General features: G+C 40.7%; 1 protein-coding gene across 2 annotated transcripts in view; it reads right to left on the reverse strand.

Annotated features, from left to right (window-relative positions):
• LOC135705187 (uncharacterized) overlaps window positions 1-20037 on the reverse strand; it is a 351007-nt gene that overhangs the window by 201086 nt on the left and 129884 nt on the right. For both annotated transcript variants that reach the window (XM_065226783.1, XM_065226782.1), the window contains exons 3-6: window positions 8352-8563; window positions 8109-8295; window positions 7730-8048; window positions 7169-7659 (exon numbers count right to left, since the gene is read on the reverse strand). In XM_065226783.1, the coding sequence (XP_065082855.1) occupies window positions 7169-7659; window positions 7730-8048; window positions 8109-8295; window positions 8352-8563 (1209 nt within the window). The remainder of the gene's footprint in view (window positions 1-7168; window positions 7660-7729; window positions 8049-8108; window positions 8296-8351; window positions 8564-20037) is intronic.

The following is a 20037-nucleotide window of genomic DNA, read 5'->3' on the forward strand; positions in this document are numbered from 1 at the left end:
TAAACACTAAAAATTAACGTGTAGAACACATTGAACCATGGTGAAATACACTTAAAATAAATGTGAAAAATCAAGTGTTTAGACACTTCGATCAGACGTGCGGAGTTTTTTGAGTGACGAGCACCAAGAAGCACCGCCATTGACGTCGCGTTACATCAGGTATTTAAAATTAAAAAGAAATGAGGGGTCATTCACAAATTATGAAGAGGAATATGGAGGAGGGTTGTCTCAACATTTTTTACAGTTTCTAACAATAAGGGGTGGTAGGCATTTTCTAACATATGTTATTATACAGTGCCGTCCCGTTTTTGGCAACACGACCTCATCAACTAATTCTTTCTTCAATTTGTGGTAGCGCTTGCTGGGGAATTTTCCATAGAAATCCAAGTAGATAGGATCCATAAATAGGGGTCAAGTGATATCAGTGATTAAGCGTTGGGTGTATTTTCTAGAAACGGGAAAAGGCAAAAATTATGTGTTACCAAAAACGGGAAGGCACTGTAGTTAGAAGATAATAATTCGTATTTATGACAAAACCTGCACTGAATTACCATAAGAAAAAGTGATTAATTTAGGACCTATTGGCATATTACGTAACGTAATAGGAAGTGGGGGGAAATCTGGAAATGCATCATGAGGTCGGTCATTTTGTGAGCACTTTTTTAATGGATTTTCAAACCCCCTCCCCCAATGTAAAACTAAGTAATATTTAACAAAACCTCCCTTCCCGTTTGTAAGATCTTACATCGAATATTTCAAAGGTCTATGTATGACTTGTTAATTCTTACGTAAGATGTCTCTGAGACACCCTCCCTCCCATGTAAGAAAACTTAAGAACAGTTACCGACCCCCCCCCCCCCTAAGTGATTCCGTAATAAATTAGTGGCCCCTAAACACCATGTATTAGGTTTAGGAATAGTGAACAGCAAAACAATAATTTTGATATCACATCAAAGTGGATGCACTTCAATCGTGTCAAAAATATGGTGTTGTTTCCCGGCGGGTAACATAGCGGACTTAAAAATTAATTGACACGGAAGAGTAAGTATGTTTATATTAGGGAATTGATTTATTCCGATTTGTAAATGCAAGTTTGAATGCGCGGGCGGCTGAGATCAGAAGAGTGACCGAACAGCTGCTAATGGCGGGTGGATGGAATCCACTGAACCTGAATGAAGTTGGGGTGGAAACTCTCTCAGGGGAGAGCCAGTGAGTGCATGATCGGAAGCAGATAACGACAACGGTGCGATGGCAGTCGGGATCGAGCTACAGAAAGGAGATCACGGAGTGAACCTTGTTCGTGGAGTTTACGGACGAAGAGTCTAAGTGACCAGTTTCTGCCACCTCGACGCCGTGGCTTTGCCTTACCGCGGTCGCTCACCGAAAAGGGTTTCGCAGGTTGCCGTTTTCTCAAATTATACGTTCGCATTTGTACAACGCTTCAGGAGCTAAAATAATACTTTATTTATTTTTTTGCGGTGCAAAGGGATCGCCATCGGTCGAGGCAAACCATATTTCAGTACACCGGTGGTTTCTCTTGATCACTGAAGATCTTGAAAACCACTTCGCTTTATGAGCATAACATCGTACTTAAAGAGGAGTTTAGGTCAAGCAAACCGATCATATTGCTTCGAAAATACAGGCCGGTTTATTTGCCGAGATCGACCGACTATTAGACCATATTAGACTCGAAGCACGCAAACTCAATGAGAGAACCGTACGTGACGCATATCCTCTTTTCCACCCTGGACGAATTTTAGGCAAGGTTGCAAAGACTCATTTCAGCTAAAACAATGTTTTTCTAAATTATGAAATAATTAGATGCCATGATCAAATTTTGAATTGGTAGGATACAAGAAGAGGTTGCAAAGAATGTGTTTGACATATTAAACCTGTTTATTTCACTTCATGAGAGTCACAATCAGCGATTTTTCACAAACTCACTCACTCACTCACTCACTCACTCAGCGATCGGCAAATCGCTGATTGTGACTCATAGAAAGCAAAATTTACAGGTTTTATGTTTCCAACGCATACTTTGTAACCTCTTCTTGTAAGTTACAAGTAAATCATGCCATCATACCATCTTTTGGTTTTATTATTCCGAAAAACATTATTTTAGCTAAAATGAGTCTTTGCAACCTTGATTTTAGGTTACTTACCTAGAGCGAACTTTTTGTCGACCATCGACCTTACAGAGGCCTTTCTGCCGATCCCTCTGGCTCGGGGATCCCGAAGATATTGCTCGTTCAGTGTCCAAGGGAAGGAGATGTTCCAGTTCACCCACCTTCCATTCGGTTTGGTCAACAGTCCGACGACACTGTCCCGATTGATGAACCGAGTGTTAGGTCATGGTGCACTGGAACCGTTTGTCTTCGTATACTTAGACGACATCGTCATAGTATCGGAGACTTTAAGAGGTTGCGAGACGCCTCTGAACGGCGAATCTCTCTATTAAGCTGGAGAAATCCCATTTTTCCGGCGATGAAATCCCATTTTTGGGCTATATTTCATCTTCTCAGGGTTTGAGAATTAACCCTGAGAACATAGCGCCCATTGTGGAATATGAACGTCCCACGACGCTTAAAAAACTCTGTCGCTTTATGGGGATGTCGAACTATTACCGGCGTTTCATCAGCGAATATAGCAAGACGACTGCGGCCCTCTCAGTGCTTATCAAAAGTCAGACGAAGACGGTGAGATGGAATCCTGAGGCGGAGGATGCTTTCCTGGCAATTAAGGAGAAGTTAATAACGGCACCCATTTTATCCAGCCCTGATTTCGATCGGGAATTTATTATCCACGCCGATGCGAGCGATCACGCCGTCGGCGGAGTGCTTGCGCAGAAAATAGATGACCTGGGACGGGTAATAGAGTATTTTTCGAAAAAACTCACCACTCAGGAAAGCGTATATCATGCTACGGAAAAAGAGGGCCTTGCCGCTCTCCTTTCCATAGAGCATTTTTGTGGGTATGTTGAGGGAAGCCATTTTTTACTGGTCACGGATTCATCCGCTCTAACCTACATCATGCGAACAAAGTGGAAAACCTCCTCGCGACTTAGCCGTTGGAGCCTATCGCTTCAAATGTACGATATGACGATTGTGCATCGTCGGGGCAAGGACAACGTTGTCCCCGACGCGCTTTCACGGAGTGTGATGTCAATCTATACCCAGTCTCCATCTTCCTGGTACAACAACCTGAAGCTTTCCGTCGAAAACCAACCCGACGACTATCCCGACTTTCGCGTCAGTCAGGTACAGCTGATGAAATTTGTGTTCAACAATGATCTGACGGACCATCGGTACGACTGGAAAATAATTCCCAGTCCCGATTCACGGCATGAGATCCTCAAATCCTGCCACGATGAATTCATGCACATAGGAGCAGAGAAAACCGTGGAAAAGGTACGTCGACACTACTATTGGCAAAAATGGTTGGTCAAATTCGGACATACGTGCGAAAATGCTCGGTTTGCGCTCAGATAAAACCTCCGAACTCGTCGACGACACCTCCGATGGGCAATATGCGCATTCCATCCCGTCCATGGCAGATTATCGCTCTAGATTACATCGCCCCTTTACCGAGATCTAAATCGGGGAACCACTACGTGCTCGTAACGATGGACTTGTTTAGTTGCACCCCTTTTCTAAAATCAAATTCTGTGGCATCAAGAGATCGCTCTGGTCGTGGCCATTGGCTCGGCCCATGTAGTGGCCGCCATCACGTTCATCTCCACTTCCGAAGCCACTACCAGCAGGGACGGCGTCCTCTGGATCACCGTCAACCCCAAAGTCTCATCTGCACCGTTGCCATCGGCGCCCACCGCCCGCATTGTACCGGCGTCCTCTGGACCAGCGCCTCCTCTGAACTATCGCCATCGCCGCCCACCGGCCGCAAAGTGCCGTCCAATCTAATAAACAGGTATTTAACCGTTTACATAGTGTTGGTTAGGTTTTCCCGTGTCCGAAAAGTCTCCCACGCCTATACACCCTGAGACCCGGAACCTACAAAAGTCTTGAGTGCCAACCCTGGAAGCTGCCGTTGGTCAAGACCAGCAGCTTGGGGTTTAGGGGGTTCCCTTCAGGAAATATTACTTGCCAAAAGGACAAAATTGTCATTAATACAGAGCATCAACTAACAATACGCTGCATTTACTGCATTTGTTCATTTTTGTGGCCATAAAAATTATATGAGATTTTCGACATGATTGAAGTGCAGCCGTTTGGATGTAAATTTAAAATTAATTTTTTGCTGTGTGCGTGACGTAGGGGATATCCAGTGCAACAAATTTTTCACGTTACATATATTTAAATGGGTATGGAAATGTTCAGAAATTTAAAAAATGTCGGAATCTTCTTAAGACTTAAATGGGGGAGAAGGATTGATAATCACTCTAACACCCCTACATAATATGTGGATGACCCTTTACAGTAAAATGGAAACGACATGCACGTAATCCTGATTCCAAAAATACCCATATTGTGGGTTATTTCACAGTGTTTCCCAGTTTTCCAGAATCGCAAAAAAAAATTGTTATTTGGAATTTGCTTCGTAAAAAAAAGGGACGTAAACTGAATACTACACAGATAAAAATTCTGAATTTTAATTGTGATGTAAACATTCATTCACGTAGACTTGTATTTAATTTCACGCAACCGAGCAACTTGTAAACAATGTTGTTTAAAACAATGGGCTTTTGTATACAATATTTGCTACATTGCATGAAATGTCTCAGAACTTTACATGATATATAATGTAAACTTATATGATATGTAACGCTCCATATATGTGCATCATATTGAACAGAAATTTACACTACTTTTTCGAACTGTGTACATAAAAAAGACTTCGTAAACGGAGGTTTCAGTATACATATAAAGAATGGCATCGGTGTGAAAAAAGTACGATGAAACCATAGCGGAGGCGAACCAGCCTCAGGCTGAAAGCCTCAATAATAAAAAAAAAACTAACTAACTAACTACGATGAAACCAGAGCTAAGGAGAATCTGAACCATCCGGAACATCACGAGTTCAGCAAGAAAGCCCTGGGTCAGACGGAAAATACCGACCAGTGGATGTTCAAGTTGTGGCCGGAACGCTGTAAACGTCGGCGGGATATTGAAATGCAGCATCGCGGCCAGGAGCCTACTGTGGTTGCATAATAAGGATGAGGTGCTAAAATGTACCTTTGAGAAGCATGACCAGAACTGAAGTTCTGCAGTTGTTCCGTGGTATATCCATAATCAAGTTTATAGAATTATATCCATTATCAAGTTTAGTTGAATATGGGTCATACCGTAATACACTGAAGTTAAACCAAAATTTTAAGGTTGGATTCTAACAGATGGTGTTTGGTATTCTTTATAAGCCTCTCACCATTTTTTTTTAATACTGATGCATTCATAACCTTTTATCTGCAACAAAGGGGACAAATGTAATATCTAAGTCAAAGGGGTAAAAGGAAGAATACGGTTGGATTGATTATATGTGATAAGCATTATTATTTAGAAAGACATTAATAATTTACACCACAATAAAGTTGTCTTCAAGATTGCTTCACAACTTAATACATAGGGGAAATGGCTCTAATGTTGGCCTATGGATCTAAGATTGGGCCCATCGCTAAAAATCCGTTATTTATCAATTTTATCTAGATGAACGCGTCATTGGGACGGTACTGATGGATATTTTTGGTCGCTATTAAAAATTTAGTCGATTGCTGAATTTATATTTGGGCCCAAATTAGGTAAATGCCGACATAACATCCATTTCCCCTATATTTATAAATTATATAACAATAAAAAAGTTAAACGATAAGAGAAGTAATAAACCGGTAGCTTCCTTTTTATCATCTTACTACTAGCCAAGCCATTTTGCTGAAAGTAAATGTATTACATCCCAAACAACATTGCAAGTCTTATCAAGGTTTTAAAGCATTCTACAAGTTTAAATCATATTCTACAGAACCCTCATAAAACCAAAATTGTTACACACACAATTCATCTAGAAACAATTGATAAATAGCAGATTTTTAGCAATGGGCCCAACCTTAGATCCATAGGCCAACATTAGAGCCATTTCCCCTATATGGTAGAGCAAGTCTATAATTGGTTGTACGATCTGGGGAATCGTACTGATTTGGTTGCCAATCGTCAAATAAGATGCTGTAGTTCCTTCAGGTATGGCTAAGGATTATGCGGGGTACCTCTTACATATTTTAGGTCATATGCATATATTGGATGTTGTCTTTGAAACCATTTAAACAAAAATCAATTTCCGATAAAGATTATTTAGGTTGCCACTTAAATATCATTGAATCTAAAATATGGAGTGTCCATTTCTATGTTGTCAAACTCAGTTTAGAAACTACGTGCCCTACGGTATATTCCATGAACTACATCAGACTTGTAATTTACCATGAGAGCAGTTTCAGGCAAAATAGCGAAAACCAAAATTGAATTTTTTAATTGACCTTCTCCGATTTCTATGAAACTTTCCCTAACATTTTTGCTAAAATTCGCCCAAAATTTTAAAAAAATGGCGTTCTTGAAATATAAAAAAAAAAATATAAACTAGAGCGGAAACGGCTTTTCTGATCGAAATGAAAACTGTGACAAAGTTGTTAAGAAAAAAATGTCTCTCTGGAAAAAATAAACAATTTTTTTTCTTAAATTTATTCTAAGTAAAAATATCAAAAATAAATTATAAAAAAACCCTAATATCTGCAAAATGTTAATTTAAAAAAAAAGTTTACAAAAAATGCAAATTATTGAAATGGACACTTGAGAAGAGTTTCTACTAAAAATAAAAAAAATGAATGTCTTCCACAGAAAAAAAATTATTTCTCTCTACAAATTTGTCCCAGTCGTCATTCCAATCAGAAGTACCATTTTCGCGCAATGTGTTTTTTTGAAAATTTCCCAAGACGCCATTTTAAAAATTTTACAACATCCAAAATGGCCGAATTTAAAAAAAAAATTAGAATCATTGCCCATAACAAATAATTTTACAAAGTTTCGTCCAAATCGGAGAAGGTGTAGTTTTTTCTGATTCGTCATTTGGCATGGATCTGCTCATGGACAGTTGGATCGTTGCAAGTTTATGCAAACGAAAAATACCAGTTCAATTGATTGAAATACAAAATTTCATTTCCTAGCGGACCTACCTGCACGTTGCTGTTCTTCCGCTTCAACTTTTTCTTCTTCTGCCGGCGCATGATGCTCTTCGAGCGCTGGTACAGCTCGTCCTTGGTCAACGTGACGGCCAGCTTCAGCAGAAACTCCTTGTAGATCGGTTTCAAATCGTTGAACGACATTCCGTCCGAGTTGATTATGGCATTGAGAATATCGTCCATGGAGTGCAGGTCCTCCTGCAGTCGAAATTCGTTGAACAGTTCGCTGAAGCCTAGCGGCGAGCCACCTCCTCCGCCGACCTTGCCGGTGTGCCGTCGCGTCGCTCGTGATTTGTACCGTGTTAGGCCGGCCGTGTTCAGGAAACTGCCGGATCGGGGGATGGCCACCCGGGTCAGGATGTCACCGGCCGAGTTTTCTGAAAGGGCTGGATAGTTGCCCTCTCCACCCTTCGATAGGGACTGGTTGTCATCGTTCGAGTGACTGTGGTCGGTGTAGATCGCATCCAGTGAAGGCCGATTGGATACTGCGCGACGGGAAAAGTGGTCAGTTCAGAGACAGAGAGTTCGGATTTTGGGGGAAAAGAGATCACATACCTGCCCGTGGTGGATTAGCCGGTAGCGGAGGTGGTCGTTTGCCCTTCGGTGATCGCTTTTTGCGTTCTTCTGTCGATGATTCTTCGTTGGCTCCGGTCATGGTGTCACTTTCCCCGCTCAGCGAACTTGTGGCTGTGCGTTTCGTTTTCCGCGGAGGTCTCGGCGGCGGTGGTAGCAGACTTCGCTGGCTGGCGCTGGACCTTCGGGAAGATAGCTTCGTTGAGCCCGGTTGTAGATGGATGTTGGTCGTGGCAGCACTGCTTGCAATGCTCATGCAGCTGACTCCGTTGCGGTTCTTGGGTCTTCGGGGTCGTTGGTTCTATAATGGGAAGAATTTTAAAATCATGCATGGGAATCAAAAAAATAAACGGGAACCAACCTCTCCACTGCCCATGTGAGCCATCAGGCTCTGATACAGTGTGGCAGCGATGACGATAGCATCCTCGGGAGTTTGGCAGACGAACCCATGGCATTCCAGCTGCCTTGGTACCGTGCTGGAGCGCATCACGATTGCAAACAGTGGCGAGTGGAGCCCGGATGACAGTCGACGCTTATCCGCAGCACTGCTGGGTTTTAAAAGATCGATTACAAAGGCACTACGCAATGATCAAGAGTAAATTACCTGAGAGGTCGGAAAAGCGTTTGTTTGTCAATGTTCTCGGGATCGGTGATCAGTGGAAGGAACGCAGCTCCACCCTCGGAGGGTGACACGACGAATTTCACGGCGGACCAAACAGCGATGTTCTGAAAGGGCGTAAGGAATGGTTCCCGCCCATTCGAGTTCTTTATCCGCAGACCAATGGGGCTGATGTCCAGTGTGCCGGCGTTTTGGTTCTGCAAATGAAATTAATCGGAAGAAACCATAATTAATTACAGCTCGTTCAATCATGCGCCTCATTATCGATAAACAATAGTCAAGCTGCACACAGTTAGTGCACTGCCAATTCGATTCGAGATACAGCCAATCAATAGCTTCCAGGTTCGTTCAACTCTCACGTACTTAATCATACTGCACCGAGTTCGCATCAATGACAATAGCCATCATGTCGTGGTGGTTGTGTTTCGCAAAGCACTAGAGAAAACCCACCTGACTACTGACTACCTGATTTCAAAAGCTTTGTACCAAAAACTAGTGTGTGGCCAACCCCCGTGGCTGCGTAAGGAAAAAAAAAACCATTTCATCGAGACGATTGTTCGCGGTCAGATGCGAATAATGATGGTGGTTGAAACGGTTGTTTTTCTCCGCCGCTGCTCCTTACTTGCAGCAAAAACCTTTTCCTCTCCAACCGACGGACGACGGAGGCAGTCACTGCTGCACATAACCAATATTTATCATTCAATCAATGACCTAAACGCGTGCCGTTGGTTGGTATTACTTTTTGTGCTTTTACTCGAGAGCAGGCTTTCGGTTTTCGGCGCAGCTAGCAGCAGAAGAGAGGGAAGAAAGCAGGAAGCATTGAAGGTGATAGTGAAGAGGCCAACTGTCGGCATGAAGTTTTCCCGCAGATTGGTGGAGATTTTCGAACCTAGTTGCCGTTTGAACTGAAAAATTTCGGGTAGTTCTTTGCAAGTTCAATGAATTTGAATCGATATCGCGTGTGGTATACTTTGAGTCCTTCGCTTACAGAGTATGTCTTATTCATCATACATATCTTGCAAGCAGCCACTTTCAATTGTTAGGTCATGCTATTTACAACCTTCAAAGACTCGTACCAATCAATTATCTCTTTGGTGACATACAGAAGTGATGACCCAGATATTGACATCTGAACCATCTTAACTCTACATACTTAATTCAGATCACCGAAGTCGTTAGAATTTTACCGGAGTTTTGAACAGCAGATCATATCGGTAATATTTCCAAATGACCTCTACGCGTGAGAAATCAATGAAATTGATTACATTATCCGTTTTATAGATTAAATCCATGAAGCATTACGCAGTGTTCTTTTTGGTTGCGAAACCCCCCTCTAGACTACAATTTCTCCTACATCAAATATTACAAAGTTATGTATAAAGGTTAAACACGAAAAAATCCAGACACAAAAATCTTGTTGGGGCTTAAAAATGCGTTTTACTAATATATTGCTGAGTAGGTATTATGCTTATTGTAAGACCATTGTTTCAGTCTTTCTTCTTACCATAGGCCATTTCTCGAACTTTTCTTCGTACACGGCCCCATCACCTTGTGCACGAGCCCTGTTCCCACTTGTTTGTCTGCCAAATTCCATTTCTGCTTGAAATCCTTCAGGTCAATTGCAATTCCACCCTTTTTCTTCAGTATGTGCTTCACAATTGGCCTTAGTTCCGGAGTATTGGCCGCATTCATCTCCTTGGGAACCACTGTGACACCATTTTCACTGTACCACTGTTTGGTGGAATTTGAGTAGTGGCAGCTTACGAAGGCAGTAGTCTCTTCCGTAAGCACTCCTCCAGGTAAATTTGCTGGTTCATGGTACCAGAAATAATGAAAGTTTCGCTTTTCAGCCAACAACTGCAGATTGCTTGCCAGACAAGGAACTCCGGCGAAGACAACAAATCAAGAAGACTGGCAACTCTTCCATTTTCTCATACGAATGCTATGAGACAGGGACAATCGCGTCATCTGCCGCTCAAAGGTAAATGATTCGGACGAATTTGATAGCAAAGATCATATCCTCAGAAGAAAGATTTGTGTATTTGCTCATTTTTCTATGCGTTGCTTCCACCTTCACTCAAGCGCAGCGTTATTGTATCTGTCGCTTGGATTCTGGCAAAGTTGCCAGTCTTCTTAACATGATGTCTTCAACTCCGATGAAGCCATGATGTAAACAAATAAACTTATCCTGACAACCAATGACTACTGTGATTCGAAACACTCTTAGCTTGATTCAGTGAAATTAAAAAAAAAATACTCAAAATATGCCTTAATGGCAGCGTTTTCAATGAGTCCGGATTTTTTTCGTTTTCAACCTTTATTACTTGATAATAATAAAAAAATCTTAATTTTACTGGTGGTGTAAACATCCATGCATGCAAACATTCATGCATGTAAACTTCCTTTTCACGTAAACTAGCAGCTTGCAAGAAATGTTGCAAATAAAAGTGGAAAGTTGCATACAATATATGAAATATTGACATGTCTCATAAATTTACACAATTTATAATGTAAATTTGTATGATTTATGACGCTCCATTTATGTGCATCATAGTAACGAAAATTTACACAACTTTTTTTTAGCTGTGTGGTTACGTAAGATTTTTCTGGGATCCCCTTCCGTTACCAATACTCCTTCCTCCCTAAGTGCTTGCGTATTTGAATTGTCACTCAAATTCTCGAAATTTCCCGGAAATCTATGGAACTACCCTTAATGTTTCCGTAATTTTTCTGACAATACTGGGACTCCACTTTGGTATACACAGCAAAAAAATAATTTTGATATCACATCAAAGTGGATGCACTACAATCATGTCGAAAATTTCATGTAATTTTTATGACCACATAAATAAACAAATGCAGTAAAAGCAGCGTAATGTCAGTTCATGCATTGTATTAATGATAATTTTGTCCTTTTTAGCAAGTAATATTACACCATATTTTCGACATGATTGTAGTGCATCCACTTTGACGTGATATCAAAATTATTTTTTTGCTGTGTACCATATCTGTGCATCTTATAAAACTTATTCGATTCGTATATGACTGTGCATATCTGGAATTATAAGAACCAACATGTTCACTGGGCCAGCAACATCATCAGAAGAGTAGTGAGAACTTCAGGAAAGACAAGAGAACTCCAGGGCGTTCAACCAACATTTCAAGAACTTTGATAATGTTCTGAGGAAATACCGAGAATTTTGAAGAAGTTTCATGAATTGGGAAAATGCTCTAAAACTTCGGGCACATCAGGGAAGCTTCGAGAACCTCAAGGCGGTTGGAACTAGTTAGAAAAGTTCATAAAAGTGCAGATACTCACTTTCACTTAAGCATCCTGCACACCTCTACACAGCAAAAAAATAATTTTGATATCACGTCAAAGTGGATGCACTACAATCATGTCGAAAATATGGTGTAATATTACTTGCTAAAAAGGACAAAATTATCATTAATACAATGCATGAACTGACATTACGCTGCTTTTACTGCATTTGTTTATTTATGTGGTCATAAAAATTACATGAAATTTTCGACATGATTGTAGTGCATCCACTTTGATGTGATATCAAAATTATTTTTTTGCTGTGTAGAGGTACATACACGGTCAATGAGAACATCCCAAATTTGAGTTTAGTTTACTCATAATTGCTAAAAGTGCAGGAACTCAGCGATGAGTAAATTTCCCTCATGATTTCTTGTGGATATGAGGAAAAACAAAAGGCAAATTTACTCTACGCTGATTTTCTGCACCTCATGTGATTTATGAGTAAACTAAAGTCAAATCTGGTTCGTTCTCATTCGCCGTGTAGGGCCAACGTGAAAGATTTCCATCCTGGGTGGCTGCTCGCTTTGGCTTGGCCCAGGTCAGATTCCTATCGACTTCCTTTATTTTCTTGTTGAGGCTCCACCGTCATGAATCTCTGGGTCCAATCCTGCGCTTGCTTGCAGATTTCCACCCCTTCGTAGTGTGTGGCCGACCCACTTCCACTTACGTTAATCCGAGCGACTTTCCACCACGGAGGTGCGCCTCAAACAGCACTAGACTGATAGTCTTCTTTTTCTTCTTCTTCTTCTATCGCATATTAGCTTATTACGTGCTCTGAACTTAGTATTATAGATGCACTTCCACAGTTATTAATTGAGAGCTTCGAAGCCTGTACTATTTTTGCATTTGTATAATTCTATACAAAGCTGGAAAAGGGCCTATCTGCTTTGATCCATTCTCTTCATCGACTAACCACGGCTATGAAAACAGATTTCGTGCTGTTTTTGCCACATAGCATGATAAAGGAGGGTCAGGGGGGAGGTAGCTCATCGATTCTTCCGGTTCGCCTCCTAGCATCGTGCTATAAGGTACCAGGCGATAACCAGGGTAGTTGATCGATAGCTCGATGACGTCATTTCGTTGGCGTCTGCTATGGGAAATTCTCATAGCAGGCGTTGACGATGGGACGTTGTCGAGTTGTTGAATAGCAACTATCGTGCTAACTCACCGATTACCTGTCGATCTGCCAAATTTGGAAAGACGTCTGCATTGAATTGTCTCATATAATAATATTCCGCCCACTATATCACAAGAAATTGCGAGTAGCTGAGTGGAATGGAGATAAGTTAAGCATTGGGTACAGGACCAAGTCTCCCCTGGGTGGTGCCAGAAGATGAGCGCAATAGAATCATCAAGTTGCCATAAGGCACGGAATGAGACTATTGCATGGCTGGGTAGTCAAAGTCTTCCATTCGTTAGTCATTTCAGGTGGATTAGAACAGGTTTAGGTTTAGGGTGGGCGTTGGCCAGATTTGGATTTTTCAGATATAATCCTAAATAGGACCTAGATTATTTAATACACTAGTAACCTCAACTTCTGTCACAATGTTTCATTGTGACTAATCAACACTCAATGGGTAAAATATCAAATTTGCGGTAAATTTGAAAAAAAGGGAACTTGGAGTGTAGAGTGCACTGCCCACTGGACGATTCTGAAGCCTGACCAAGTGAGTGGGTTACGGGTTTATTTGATTGTACGTCATTTCCAAGTTATATATAGATACATTCATACCATTGGCATTTTGTATTTGAGATAAGACAGAGACAGGATGCGGAGGGCCCGCTTAGGGGGAGCGTAACCCATGTTATGGCTTCCATTTATTAAATAGTTCAGATAGGCTGGAAATGATAGGTTCATGGTGAGAAAATGTACCATATGGTGCCCGTTCACTGATCAAAATTAGATTCAAATCGTCAGGCCCTGCCCTGGAATAAGGGAATTGACGATGATTTGTCAAGTTTCATTTTGCATTTGCATATAATTGTAAGTTTAGGTTTGCTTTTGTAATTGTAAGATAGATAGTTTGCCTCAATTGAAACATTGAGTTAAACATGACGAATCATACCTCTAAAATAGTAGTAGTTACAGTGCCGCATTATCTAACTTTTGTTTTGTTTGTTTACATATAACTAATACTAATACCTCCTTGTTTTCTCTCTAATTTGTCTGCTATGTCCCACCATCACGATGAGAGATGAGCTACCGTACATGGTACACGCTCATATACACTCCCAAAATAGTATGCCGCAAGTAAGTATATCACAGAGGCAACTAAAGATCCAGAAACAAAAACCGAAAACGCTGAACGGCAGATTGGTTTACAGTGGTCGACCAGGGTGTGTGCGGATAAATTACAAAATTACAATTAGGGTAGATGTACCAGTTATGGCTGTGCGTTCCTGTTGTGGTGTGTTCCAATCATGGCCTATGGAAATCCTATATGCCATAATTGGAACACATCATAATAGGAGCGTATAGCCATGACTGGTACATCTACCCTACATCATTATTCCATACATCAGCTTGAATTACGTTGATCGATATTACATTTTTTTTGCTGTGCACTACACCACCGGAGCCAGCAAAGTTCAACAATCCATCGTTGCTTATGCCTTTGTTGTCGTTTGGAACCAGTTTTGCGAGGTAGGTGACGATTGTGCGTATTTCTCGCGTAAATTTTGAAAAGGGCCTAGCCTGAACAATACGTAAAGAGCAAATTGAAACATTGTACGTCGCGTGAATGTGGAACTTAATGAAGGCCTAAGTACTTTTTCGTAGTTTTTAGTTTTCGGATTTGAAAGATCGTCGGTTACAGTAGCCTGCTTACTGAGCAGAAAAACGCGGTCCCAGGTCCTTACATATCAAAGAGATTTATGGTAAAATCGCTTGTGTATCGTGTATTTTGCGAAACTCGTTGTTGTCGTTGGTTCCGGGTTTGAATGGATACAAAAATTTGAGCAACGGTATTATGTGATATGAGGGGCTCGGTGGCCTTAGAGCAACCGTTTTTGCTTACTGAGCAGAACATCATGAGTCTAATCTCAGGCCCATCCACAATCAAGATTCGTCAATCGTTTTATTTGTTAATATGACTACATGGTAATAACAGCAACTCGGTGATTAAAACGGTGCTCGTCTGCCTAGTGGCAAACGTTTTTGCTTACTGAGTAGAAGACCGTGGGTTTAGTCCCAAGCTCCTTCGCGTTATATGATCGTTAGGACATTAATTCAGCTTATCGTTTACCAAAACGAACCCTGCTGCAAACCCAACCCTCTTATCCAACATCCCAGTGATTCCTCGTGGAAGTGCAGAGGTGTTCTCGGCTTCCATCAAAGCGAGTGTCATGTCAACACAATCCTTCCCATTCCTTTCTTGACCTGTGTTCGGGCGCGGCCGGCGCTGGTATTGCCTAATTCAAGATCACCAGTTTTTACACATTGAGGATGATTGCTAGTCCCAAGCATCGTCTATTGGTTCTCTGTGTAATTACAGCTGATCTGGCAATAACAGAGTAGCAACCGTGGGCGGTCAATCAAGCTCAAGCAAGCTCAAGCTCAAGCTCATAGCATGATAAAGGAGGTTCTTACCCAACAAACATTGAAAGCTGAATAAGAGCTTATTAAGGCAAAAATATGCTTCTTCAGCTAAAAAATAGCTTATTCAACTATTAATCAACTCAAATTGTTTGTTGGGTATCTATAGTCCAAATCGTCAAATACAACAGGGAATGTTGTTGCAGCTGAGTTATTAACGAAAGAGAAAGTCGATGAAGAGAAACGATCAAAGCAGATAGGCCCTTTTGCAAGCTCTGTATAGAATTGTGTGGCAAGTACAATTATACACACTACGAAAAATTAATGTAAATTTCGATTCCTACATGTAAGTGGCCCTTTTGACATAATAATCAGTTGAAAGAAACGAGAAAATCAATTCAATCAAACGTTCTCTTCGTCGAGTTGCTTATTTTTCGGTTCGCGACCACTTAAATTTACGTGAAATTTTTGTTTACGTTCTATGATTTACGTCCAACATGCATTATGTCTCGTGTAAAAGTAGTTATTTCTAAGGCCAGGGAAGTCAAAAAACTTTCCACTCCGTAAAATTCCTAGACCAGACTGGGAATCTAACCCAGCTACCTCCAGCATGGTCTTGTTCTGTAGCTGCGCCTTTACCGACTGAGCTATGGGAGGCCCCCCCTAGACTTACATCCAGCGGCTGAATAAGAAATGCTCTTCCCCGGAAGTTACACCTAAGATGCCAGCTCCATCACGGGGATAGGAGCTAGGCCAACCACCTACTGTCCCCGAAATATATAAATTGTTACAGAAATCAACAGAGAAAAGTTCAGAGAACTTGTGGAAATTTGTGAAAAAAGCTATGGACATGTTTTGGAAATTTCACAAAAGTTCAGAGATTTCCTGGGAAGTTTAAATATTTTTAGGACAGTTCCATTTATCTCAGGGCAGTCCCAAAAACTTCAGGAGAACTGAATGAACTTCAAAATGGCTTCGAAAACCTCAGGGCACTTCAATTAACTTCAAGGAAATTGCGGGAACTTTACAGACGTTCTAAACTCATGGAATTTACGAAAGCTTCAGGAAAGCTCCGACATCTTCAGAAAAGATCAGAGAAATTTAGAGAAGTTTGAAAAATGTCAACAAATTTTAATATTTTCAGTGATTTTCTAAGTATTTTGAGGAAGATCAGAGATCTTCAGAGCACTTCCGCGAACACGAAAAATATATGTCTTATTTATGGATCATTGCATGGATGCATTATGGATTTGCAATATGTTTATGGATAATTCGTACAATTTCTATGCTCATTCTTTGAAAATTGAGCGGTTAATTTTTAACAATTGTATTGCTTAATTTAATTTAAAATGTGGATCCTAGTTTTTAATTTTTTATGGATCATTCCCACTGATTTAGGGATTTTCACTGGGGTTTTAAAGGATCATTTGGGTGTCTTTCAAGGAATGTTTTTCAATATTTTATGGGTCGTTTCATCTATTCTACAGATGAATACTTACAGCTGCCCTCAACATTGGTTTAGTAAGAAAGGTCAGATTTCAGGTTTAGTGGCACCGCTGGTGTAGTGGTAAGCGTTACTGACTCTCACTCCAAAGGGTTTGTGTCAGCACCGTCGGGATTTTCTGAGGCATAAAATTTCTGATCATGACTACCTTCGGAAGGAGAGTAGACTGTGATTCTGCACGATGACTTAAAGCCATGTTAAATTTTGCGTGCTATTTTGAGCATGGTAGGCATTGATAATCAACTTAATAAAGTGTTTGGATTTATGAACTAAATGTTCGGATTTTGGAGCATTGAGGTACCAGAAATATTTCAAGATCTAATTCATTGAAAAATTAAGCCAGTCTTATTTTTTTTTTCAAAACTAAAATTTTGAAATTCTCTCAAAATTCTGTGTCTTGAATGAAAATATTAAAATTTCTCAGGCTCTGGGTCATCTTTATAAAGTCAATGATCTTTACGAATTTTTTTCTGCAAACATCGTTGTAAATACTGCACCATATACTTGTAATTCACCGCAAATTTTGAACTTATCTCATGTCTATCTAATATTTTCTGATCCAACACAAACGCAGCCAGTACGAGATAGCATCTTGGAAAATGATTAGGTTAGATAACGCCTAATCATTTCTCTTGTCAACATTGATGTTTGCAACATATCTGTGAGATATGACACAATCTTCAAAACGGCCAGGCTTACTGCGTTGCAGTTGACACAAAGATGATTCTGTAAAATGTTTCGAGTTTGAATAAATATATTCACATAGCGAGGCATTTCGGGCATCTACTGGGGTTGAAGAATGCGTAGACATACCGTACCAAACGCTCTGGTTTGAACAAAAGTGAAAACAATGATAATATTATGTTATGAAAAGTATATTAAATATAAATTAAATTATAATGAACCGATCTTATCACGTTAGACAAAATATTATTTAGATCCTTCCAGTAGAAAATGACAAACCTATTTGGGATTGTCATATGTAGCCTCTGAGCATAGTCGAAATAGGGTCATTTATTTGATACTCTGTCGTATCTCCAGCAAAGTGAACTGGACATCGTTGGTGTACCGCAGACACAAGGCTGCTTTTGCCAGTTTCGAGAAAAATGCCTTTTTTTGCGTCAGTAAAACTCACCGAAAGTCCATTTGAACTAGTTCAATGGGGTTGAACCCAGGGCCAATGTGATTGTGTGGCAGTCGGGCATGCCACACAACCACCAATTGCGGTGGAATAGAATCGCCCCTAATAATCCGCTTTTAGGCTGATTGCATTCAATATTCATCCAGCAATCAACAATAGCCTAGATAATCCCATCGCACGGCCCGATTCGGGAGCTCCCCATGCTTCCCATCCAAGCGCTCATCCCTTCGGATTGGAGGAGGGGGGCACTTTACAAATCGAAAACAAAAACCAACTGAAACATCCAAAACATTTTGATCGCTCCAAAGCTCCCTGCAATTATCGGCTGCTGCTTCGTACACAATGGCAGCCACAGTGAGGAGAAACGCATCTCCCGAAACATCCAAAAAATCGAAAGCCTACTCCAAACATTCCGGACCGATAACGGACTGGCCGACTGCTGGGGATGCCGGCTGAATGGAAACTGTTTTGTTCGGCCTCGTCGCGGTTACGCTTCACAGCGGCAACACCATTTACTGTTGTAGTTTACTTGGACGTTCAGCCTGTGATAACAATTGGACTCCCCCCGAAGGTGACGGATTGTGGTAGGTGCACGCGGGGTGAAAACCGAAAACAAGATCTCTCATGGATGGAGCTGGCGTCAAATTTGACCTACAAAGTTGATGCGTTGATGGTTAAAAGATTCTCCTAAGGTGATGAAGGTCAATCCGGTTGGCGTGTGGGGGCAATTAATTCTCAAGATGCTGAATTGCTATAAAGGATTCGGTCACACGGGATGAACTTTGGGATGAATGGTTAATTAATTCCTACGTTTTAAAAGCTTGTAAACAAAAAATACGTAAGCAGATTTAAATTAGCAGCATGTTATTGATTGCGTGAAAGATGCGGTAGGCTTGGGCAGGGAGGTAAACGTTGGAACATGTGGTACTCACATACTCCGTTGCAATGGCCAGATCTCACTTGAACGATATAATTCGGCGCAATTGGTACAGATTTGCCAGCAGTTATAATGACCGATTGTGTAACTGTAAGCGCGTTGAAGTTGTTTTTTGAAGGATTTTTAAATTTAGTTGTGCCAAATTGGGCCGCTGTTTGGATTGGGGTTTGAGTGAGGAAATTTAACAGCACAGCTTGGCTCTGTTTGCCTTTTGTCTTGAATTGGGGGGACCGAATTATGATTGATATGATTGATTTTATTCGATATTGAATCGATGCCTGACGACATTTGGCAGTGCCGGGAACTGCGGCAGTAGACCACGATGATAGCTTTATTGAACGCAACCGGAAAGTCTTTCGAGAGCTCTATAGATGAACATACATAATATTAGATGGTTAGACCAAAGGAATTCAGTTCAGTTCAAAAAATTCAAAAGAAGTTGAGGCAAGTCAAAATAATGGCATTTGACTAAATTTCAGGATCAGGAAGAACACTTTAGTTTGATTCCTGACATTTAACATAAGATATAGTCAGGGTTTTGCCATCTTAAATGTAACGCCGAAATGTGGTTGTCAAGCTTTCGTCGATTGCGACTAACTTTAAGAAATCCTATAATCTCATGACCCATCAATGTTGCATAAAGATGTTGTAAAGCTAAAATGTTCTAGAAACCTAAAAAAAAATGGTGGTGTTGTGTATAAGACACGACCGCATGGTTGACGTAGACTACGTTTAGCTGTGTAGTGAAATTCTCGAGCATTTTTCTAGATATTGATTTAAAATAATGTAGAAGTAACCTATGATTTCGGTCCTATGTATATATTTTGTATTTCCTCCTTTTTTGTTCGATCTGTGTGCTGAACATACCTGGGAATGACTTTACATGGCCGAGGGGATACAATGAGAAAGTCAATGAATAGAATCTTGTCAATATTAATTATGACCCAATGCAGAATGGACTTTCATAGCTTATCTAAAAGCATAAATAGAGGTACCGTGAAGGCACCATATTTGACGCGGTTCCTAGCTTGACATACTCGATCATTCTAGACTATTTTACATTAATATTTTTGAAATGTCAAATGCAAATCAAATATTAGTTCCGATGCTTTACGGAGGGTAGTGTAACAAAACTTTTAAAAATATCTCGTCAAAATTGAAATGCGATTAAAAATAGACAAGTGCGTCGCCATTAGTAACCGCGTCAAATACACAAAATACCCCGTTTT

This window comes from Ochlerotatus camptorhynchus, unplaced genomic scaffold (genome assembly GCF_037179485.1).
Source record: "Ochlerotatus camptorhynchus isolate MF236.1 unplaced genomic scaffold, CSIRO-AGI_Acam_v1.1 ptg000261l, whole genome shotgun sequence".
Lineage (NCBI taxonomy): Eukaryota > Metazoa > Arthropoda > Insecta > Diptera > Culicidae > Ochlerotatus > Ochlerotatus camptorhynchus.